Consider the following 8,949-nt stretch of genomic DNA (forward strand, 5'->3'; position numbering starts at 1 on the left):
CAGAAATGATCGGAAATGATAAAAAAATTATCGAAAATGATCAGAAATGTTCGGAAATTATAAAAAAATTATAAAAAACGATCGGAAATTATCAGAAATGATCAAAAAACGACGAGAAATGACCAGAAATTATCAAACGGGATTAGAAATGATCTAAAATTTCCACAAGTGACCCGGAATGATCAGAAATGATTAAAAATGACCCGAAATCATCAGAAATTATCAAAAATGATTTTTAAAATTGACCAGAAGTGACCACAAGTGACCAGAAACGATCAAAAAATGATCAAGAATTGACCACAAATGACCAGAAATGACCAAAAATTTAAAAAAATGATCCAAAAAATTTGACCAGAAACGATCAAAAAATCGACCAGAAACGATCAAAAAACGATCCAAAAATGGACCAGAAATGATCGAAAATGATCCAAATTTGACCGGAAATGACCAGAAACGATTAAAAATTGATCAGAAACGATCAAAAATTGACCAGAAATGACCAGAAATAACCAGAAATGATCAGAAAATGATCCAAAAATTTGACCAGAAATGACCAGAAATGATCAGAAATGATAAAAAAAATTTGACCACAAATGACGACAAATGACCAGAAACGATTAAAAAATGACCCAAAATTGACCAGAAACGATCAAAAATTGACCAGAAATGATTAAAAAATGCCCACAAATGACCACAAGTGACCAGAGACGATTAAAAATTAACCAGAAACGATTAAAAATTAACCAGAAACGATTAAAAATTGACCAGAAACGATCAAAAATTGCTCAGAAATGATAAAAAAATGCCCACAAATGCCCACAAGTGACCAGAAACGACCAAAAATTACCCAGAAATGACCACAAGTGACCAGAAACTGTTAAAAATTGACCAGAAACGATTAAAAATTGACCTGAAACGATCAAAAATTGCCCACAAATGACCACAAGTGACCAGAAACGATTCAAAATTAACCAGAAACGATTAAAAATTGCCCAGAAACGATCAAAAATTGACCTGAAACGATTAAAAATTGCCCAGAAATGACCACAAGTGACCAGAAACGATTAAAAATTAACCAGAAACGATTAAAAATTGACCAGAAACGATCCAAAATTGCCCAGAAACGATCCAAAAACGATGAAAAAACGGACCAGAAACGCCCCGAGGGGAGGGAATTTCTGCCCCGGGGGGTCCCGGGGGGTCCCGGGGGGTCCCGGGGGGTCCCGGGGGGTCCCGGGCTGGGTCGGGGCTCGCGGTCCGGGGCTCGCCCGTGGCCCTCGCCATTGGCCCCGCGCTGTCACATGGACACAACGGCGGTCACCGGGCACGGAGTGGGAGGGGTCGGGCGAGCAGGAAAAGCAGGGAAAAAAAAAAAAAAAGAAAAAAAAAAAAAAAAGAGAAAAAAAGGAAAGGGAAGGGAAGGGAAGGGAAGGGAAGGGAAGGGAAGGGAAGGGAAGGGAGGCGGCGAAAGGAGGGGAGGGGGGTGGGCAGGGGGGGGAGAGGAATAAATTTTTAAGCAGAGAAAGAGAGAGAGAAGCGGAGAGACGCCGAGAGTTACCTTTATTTATATATCTATATATTTATATTTTCATTTATTTATTTTTATTCTGCGCCCGCGCGTGTGCGCGCCGGCGCGCACTCACCCCAAACCTCCTTAAATTAAATTAATTTTTTTTTTTTTAAACCCCAATTAACACCTCAATTAATGGCCATGAGCTCGTTTTTGATCAACTCCAACTACGTGGATCCCAAATTCCCACCGTGCGAGGAATATTCCCAGGGCGATTACTTGCCCCAGCACTCGCCACCGGGATTTTATGGCGAGCAGCAGCAGCAGCGGAGGCCACCGGGGGAGCAGGGCAGTTGTTGCCAGCACGGAGATTTGTTCCCGGACAGGATTTTCCCCGAGGGTCCCCGGGTTGGGCCACCAGACGGCCCCGGTGGCCACCAAAGCGGCAAAGGAGGCTCGGAGCCCGTGGTTTACCCCTGGATGAAAAAAATGCATGTGAGCAGCGGTAAGTGCGGGAGGGAGAGGAGGAAAGAGAGAGAGAGAGAGAAAAAAACACACAGAGAGAAAAAAAAAATTAGAGAGAGAGGAAAAAATACAGAGAGAGAGGAAAAAATACAGAGAGAGAGAGGAAAAAACCACAAAAACACAGAGAGAGAGAGAGAGGAAAAAAAACTCAGATAGAGAGAGGAAAAAAAACAGAGAGAGAGAAAAAAACACAAAACACACAGAGAGAGAAAAAAAAATTAGAGAGAGAGAGAGGAAAAAATACAGAGAGAGAGAGGAAAAAAAGAGGGAGAGAGAGAAAAAAACAAAAACACAGAGAGAGAGAGAGGAAAAAAAACCAGAGAGAGAGAGAAAACCAAAAACACAGAGAGAAAAAAAATTAGGGAGAGAGAGGAAAAAACCCAGATAGAGAGAGGAAAAAGAGAGAGAAAGGAAAAACAAAAAAATACAGAGAGAGAGGAATAATAAGAAACAGAGAGAGAGAGAAAAACTACAGAGAGAGAGAGGGAAAAAAAAACCCCAGAGAGAGAGAGAAAAAACAGAGAAAGAGGAAAAACCAAAAACACAGAGAGAGAGAGAGAGAGAAAATACAGAGAGAGAGAGGAAAAAAATACAGAAAGAGGAAAAAAAACAGAGAGAGAGAGAAAAAAAACCCCAAAAACACAGAGAGAGAGAGAGAGAAATTACAGAGAGAAAAAAAAAAAGAGAGAGGGGGAAAAAAAAACCACATAGAGAGAGGAAAAAATAAAGAGAGAGAGAAAAAAACAAAAACACAGAGAGAGAGAGAAAAAATAATTATAGAAAGAGAGAGAGAGGAAAAAAAAAACAACCCAGATAGAGAGAGGGAAAAAAACAGAGAGAGAGGAAAAAAACCGAAAACACAGAGAGAGAGAGAGAGAAAAACTACAGAGAGAGAGAAAAAAAAAACAGAGAGAGAGGAAAAACAAAAAAAAAAAGAGAGAGAGGAATAAAAAGGAACAGAGAGCGAGAGGAAAAAAAAAACAGAGAGAGAGAAAAAAAACCCAGAGAGAGGGAGAGGAAAAACAAGAAACCACAGAGAGAGAGGAAAAAAAAAGAAACAGAAAGAGAGAGAGAAAAAGAAAACACAGAGAGAGAGGAAAAAAACAAAACACAGAGAGAGAGAAAAAAACCAAAACACAGAGAGAGAGGAAAAAAAAAAACACAGAGAAGAAGGGGGAAAAAAAAGAAAACCACACAGAGAGAGAGAAAAAAGAAAAAAAAACACAGAGAGAGAGAAAAAAACCGAACAAAAAGACACAGAGAGAGAGAAAAAAACCCTAAAACACACAGAGAGCAAAGGGAAAAAAAAAAAAAACAGAGAGAGAGAAAAAAAAGAAAAAATCACAGAGAGAGAGGAAAAAAACAACAAAACACAGAGAGAGGAACGGAAAAAAAGAAACCGAGAGAGAGAAAAAAAACAGAGAGACAGAGAGAGAAAAAAACCCAAGAAAACAACACAGAGAGAGAGAAAAAACCCCCAAAAACACCGAGAGGAAAAAGGAAAAAGAGAAACAGAGAGAGAGAGAAAAAAAAAGAAAAAATCAAAGAGAGGGAGAGAGAGGAAAAAAAAAAAAGCCACAGAGAGGGAAAAAAAAACCCCAAAAACATGGAGAGAAAAAAGGAAAAAGAGAAACAGAGAGAGAGGAAAAAAACCACACAGAGAAAAGGGAAAAAAATTAAAAATCACAGAGAGAGAGAGAAAAAAAGAAAAAAACAAAAACCACAAGAGAGAGAAAAAAAAAGAAAAAAAATCACAGACAGAGAAAAAAAAAAAAACACAGAGAGAGGAAAAAAAAACCCAAAAACACCGAGATAGAAAAGCGGAAAAAAAATTTAAAAAATGACTAAAAAAACGAAAATAAAAATATCTGTGCTCTCCGGGCGCAGGAATCGCGGGGCTGGAGCAGCTCCGGGGGAGATTTAAAAAAAAAAATTTAATTATTTATTTTAATTTATTTTAATTTTTTTTATTTTGCTCCTCTCGGGCCACGCTCCTTTGAAATCTCCGTTCCCATCTCCTGCCGTCCCTTCCAGGCCTCTTTTCTTCTTTTTAAATTTTATTTTATTTCATTTTAATTTTATTTTATGATTGTTTTATGGCTGTTGAATCGCCGTTAAGTGAAGTTTTATGTTTGGGTTAATTTGTATTTAAGTGGAGGGTTGAGTAAACTTTTACTGTTTTCTCCTCCCCTGACCCTCTTTCTTTTTTTTTTTTTTTTTCTTTTTTTTCCCCCCTCTTTTTATTTTTCCTCTCTTTTTTCCTCTTTTTTTTTTCCTCTTTTTTTCTTTTTTCTCTCTTTTTTTTTGCCTCTTCTGTTCTCGTCTTCCTCTTTTCTCCCCTCTTTTTTTTTTTCCTTTCCCACCTCTTTTTTCTCCTTTTTTCCTCTTTTTTTTTCCTCCTTTTTTTCTCTTTTTTCTTCTTCTTTTCCTCTTCTTTTCCTCTTTTTTCCCTTTTCCCCCTCTTTTTTCTCCTCTTTTCTCCCTTTCCCCTCTTTTTTCCCCTTTTCCTCTTTTTTCCTTTTCCCCTCTTTTTTTTCCTCATTTTTCTCTCTTTCTTTTCCTCTTCTTTTTCTCCTTTTTTCTTCTTTTTTTCTCCCTCTTTTTTCCCTTTTCCCCTCTTTATTTTTCCTCCTTTTTTTCTCTTTTTCCCCTCTTCTTTTCCTCTTTTTTTTCCTCTTTCCCCCCTCTTTTTTCCCCTTTTTTCCCCTTTTTCCCCCTTCCCCCCTCTATTTTCCCACCTTTATTTATTTTATTATTATTTTATTTTATTTTATTTTATTTTATTTTATTTTATTTTATTTTATGTTTTAATTGGAAGGAGACATTTCCCAAACGGGAGCTCTCCCGTTCCCAGGCGTGCAGGGAAGAACTTTTGGGGATAATTCCGAATTTCCCAATATTCCCACCCAGAGGGCCCCGAAATCCTTTAGTCAGGAATCCCTGGGTGTAATTTTATCAATTTGGCCTCTTATTTTTAATTATTATTATTTTTTTTTTAATCAAATCCCTCTTTACAAAGAATGTGTGAAGCTTTATTTTTATTTTTTTTTTTTTTTTAAGTGGGGGGGAAGAACCCATTAAAGGAACAGCTCGATAATTCTGTTTTTTCCTTTTTTTTTTTTTTAATTCCTCTTTTTAAAATTTGTTTTCCCTTTCCTTTTTCCTTTTTCTCTGTGTTTCCCCTTCCCCCCCATTTCCGCCCCTTTTTTTTTGTGTTTTCCCCTCATTTTCCCCAATTTTTTTTTTATTTTTTTCCCCTCATTTCCCCCCATTTTTTTAATTTTTTTTTTTTCATTTTCACCTGTTCCCCCCCCTTATTTTTTTTCTGTCTTCACATCATTTTTCCCCTTTTTTTGGGCGTTTTCACGTTCTTTTTTTCCTTTTTTTTTCTTTTTTGGGGGTTGTGTTTTCACATCTTCCCCCCCTTTTCTTTGCCTTTTCACCTCTCCTCCTCCCCCTTTTTTTGGGGGGTTTTCACTTTTTTTTTTTTTTAATTTTTGATGTTTTCACGTTCTTTTTTCCCCTCCCTTTTTTTTTTTTTTTTTGGTGTGTTTTCACATCTTTCCCCCCCTTTTGTTTTTCATGTCCTTCCCTCCCCCTCTTTTTTTTTTTTTCATTTTCTTCTCTCCTCCCGCCTTTTTTTTTTGTCTTTTCACATCTTTTCACCCTTTATTTTTCTGTCTTTCCAAATCCTTCCCCCCCTTTTTTTCCCATTTCCACTTTTTCCATTTCCACTTCCCCCAACTTTTTCCCATTTTTACTTTTGTTTTTCCATCTTCACTTTCCCCCCCATTTTTTTTCCATTTCCACTTTCCCCCTCATTTTTTTCCACTTCCCCCCATTTTTCCCATTTCCACTTTTTCCCATTTCCACTTTTTCCCATTTCCACTTTTTTCCATTTCCACTTCCCTCCATTTTTTCCATTTCCACTTTTTTCCATTTCCACTTCCCTCCATTTTTTCCATTTCCACTTTTTTCCATTTCCACTTTCTCCCATTTCCCCCATTTCCACTTTTCCCCTTTCCACTTTTTTCCATTTCCACTTTCCACCATTTTTTCCCATTTCCACTTTTTCCCATTTCCACTTTTTCCCATTTCCATTTTTCCCATTTCCACTTTTTCCCATTTCCACTTCCCTCCATTATTTTCCACTTTGACTTTTTTCCATTTCCACTTTTTTCCATTTCCACTTCCCTCCATTTTTTCCATTTCCACTTTTTCCCATTTCCACTTTTTCCATTTCCACTTTTTTCCATTTCCACTTCCCCCCATTTTTTTCCATTTCCACTTCCCCCCATTTTTTCCATTTCCACTTCCCCCCTCCATTTTTTTCCCATTTTCACTTCCTCCCATTTCCCCCCTTTTCACTTTTCCCCATTTCTCCCCACTTCCACTTTTCCCATTTCCACTTTGCCCCCCATTTCTCCCCACTTCCACTTTTCCCATTTCCACTCCCCCCAACTTTTCCCCCTTTCCCCATTTTCCCATCTTCACTTCGCCCCCATTTTCCCCCCATTTCCCCACCCCATTTTCCCCTTTTTTTTTTTTTTTTTTTTTTCCCCATTTTCTTTTCTATTTTTTCCCTTTTCCCCGCCCTCCCAGTGAGCCCCGGTTTTCCCGGCTCGGAGCCCAAGCGTTCCCGCACGGCGTACACGCGGCACCAGGTGCTGGAATTGGAGAAGGAATTTCATTTCAATCGGTACCTGACGAGGAGGAGGAGGATCGAGATCGCGCACGGGCTCGGCCTCAGCGAGCGCCAGATCAAAATCTGGTTCCAGAACCGCCGCATGAAATGGAAAAAGGATCACAAATTACCCAACACCAAGGTCAGGGCCGCCTCCTCCTCCTCGTCCTCTTCCTCCTCTTCTTCGTCCTCCTCTGGCGCCCTGCAGGGCCCGACAGGAGGATCCCAAATCCAGAGCCCGCAGGAGACGGGACCCCAAATCCAGACCCTACAAGGGACAGGATCCCAAATCCAGACCCTACAAGGGACAGGATCCCAAATCCAGACCGTACAAGGGACAGGATCCCAAATCCAGAACCTACACGGGACGGGATCCCAAACCCAGAACCTACAAGGGACAGGATCCCAAATCCAGACCCTACACGGGACGGGATCCCAAACCCAGAACCTACAAGGGACAGGATCCCAAATCCAGACCCTACACGGGACGGGATCCCAAACCCAGAACCTACAAGGAGGAGCCCAAATCCAGATCCCAGCAGGAGGATCCCAAATCCAGAACCCACAAGGAACGGGATCCCGAATTCAGACTCTACAAGGATCATCCCAAATCCAGATCCCACAGGGGACAGGATCCCAAATCCAGATCCCACAAGGAGGATCCCAAACCCAGAACCTACAAGGCACAGGATCCCAAATCCAGATCCCAGCAGGACGATCCCAAACCCATAACCCACAAGGAGCAGGATCCCAAAGCCAGAACCTACAAGGACGGGTCCAAAGCCAGATCCCAGCAGGAGGATCCCAAATCCAGACCCTACAAGGGACAGGATCCCAAACCCAGAACCCACAAGGAGGAGGACCCCAAATTCAGACCCTACAAGGACGGACCCAAATCCAGATCCCACAAGGGACAGGATCCCAAAGCCAGACCCTACAAGGAGGATCCCAAATCCAGATCCCAGCAGGAGGATCCCAAACCCAGATCCCAACAGGAGGATCCCAGAGGCAAATGGTACAAGGAGGAAGATCCCAAATTCAGGTCCCGCAAGGAGGATCCCAAACCCAGATCCTACAAGGAGCAGGATCCCAAATTCAGATCCCAGCAGGAGGATCCCAAATCCAGACCCTACAGGGCTCATCCCAAATCCAGATCCCATCGGGATCATCCCAAATCCAGATCCCATCGGGATCATCCCAAATCTAGACCACACAAGGAGGATCCCAATCCAGAACCGACCAGGAGGATCCCAAATAATCCAGACCCTACAAGGATCATCCCAAATAATCCAAATCCCATCGGGATCATCCCAAATAATCCAGATCCCATCGGGCTCATCCCAAATAATCCAAATCCCATCGGGATCATCCCAAATAATCCAGACCCGACAAGGATCATCCCAAATAATCCAGATCCCATCGGGATCATCCCAAATAATCCAGACCCGACAAGGATCATCCCAAATAATCCAGACCCGACAAGGATCATCCCAAATAATCCAGACCCTACAAGGATCATCCCAAATAATCCAGATCCCATCGGGATCATCCCAAATAATCCAGATCCCATCAGGATCATCCCAAATCCAGTCCCTAAAAGGAGGATCCCAAATCCAGACCCCACCGGGATCATCCCAAATAATCCAGAAAGCACAAGGATCACAAGGATTAAAAAAAAAAAAAAATTAATAATTGTGGTGGTGCTGGGCCCTTTTTTTAGATTTTTAAAATTTTAAAAATATTTTTTTAATTTTTAAATTTTTTTAATTTTTGATTTTATTTTATTTTAGGGGGAGTTTTTTAATTTTTTTAAAATTTTCTAATTTTTGCGGTTTTTAAAAAATATTTTCTTTTATTTTATTTTGGGGGAAGTTTTTAAATTTTTTAAATTTTATTTTTTTGGTAATTTTTGGATATTTGGGGGTTTTTAATTTTTTTTTATTTTGGGGGGGATTTTTTTTTTATTTTTTGGGTTTTTTAGGATTTTTTAATTTTATTTTTGGGGGGGGATTTTTTGGAAATTTTTTGGCTTTTGGGGGGATTTTTTTTTTTTTTTTGATTTTTTAAAAAATTTATTTAAAATTATTTTTTAATTTTTTATGTTTTTTAAACCCAGCAGGTTGTTTGTGGGAGGAGGGGAACTGGGATGAACTGGGATGAACTGGGATGAACTGGGATGAACTGGGAGCTCCCCCAGCCCGGATTTGGGGATAAAAATGTGAATTTCGCC

At 40.1% G+C, this 8,949-nt stretch overlaps 1 protein-coding gene across 1 annotated transcript; it reads left to right on the plus strand.

Moving 5' to 3' along the window:
• Window positions 1-1,591: 1,591 nt before the first annotated feature.
• HOXB4 (homeobox B4) lies at window positions 1,592-8,065 on the plus strand. Its single transcript, XM_088179509.1, has 3 exons — window positions 1,592-2,015; window positions 6,638-6,916; window positions 7,631-8,065. Exons 1-3 carry the CDS (start codon window positions 1,706-1,708, stop codon window positions 7,924-7,926), a joined length of 885 nt encoding a protein of 294 aa, XP_088035635.1. The 5' UTR covers window positions 1,592-1,705; the 3' UTR covers window positions 7,927-8,065.
• The last annotated feature ends 884 nt before the right edge of the window (window positions 8,066-8,949 follow it).

The sequence above is a fragment of the Sturnus vulgaris genome, chromosome 27, assembly GCF_052056855.1.
Source record: "Sturnus vulgaris isolate bStuVul1 chromosome 27, bStuVul1.hap1, whole genome shotgun sequence".
Classification (NCBI taxonomy): Eukaryota; Metazoa; Chordata; class Aves; order Passeriformes; family Sturnidae; genus Sturnus; species Sturnus vulgaris.

Coding starts and splice junctions, on each gene's coding strand:
- HOXB4 (XM_088179509.1), top strand. CDS start 1,706: ATGGCCATGAGCTCGTTTTTGATCAACTCCAACTACGTGGATCCCAAA. Junction 2,016..6,637: donor AAAAATGCATGTGAGCAGCG/GTAAGTGCGGGA, acceptor CCGCCCTCCCAG/TGAGCCCCGGTTTTCCCGGC. Junction 6,917..7,630: donor CTCTTCTTCGTCCTCCTCTG/GCGCCCTGCAGG, acceptor AGATCCCACAAG/GGACAGGATCCCAAAGCCAG.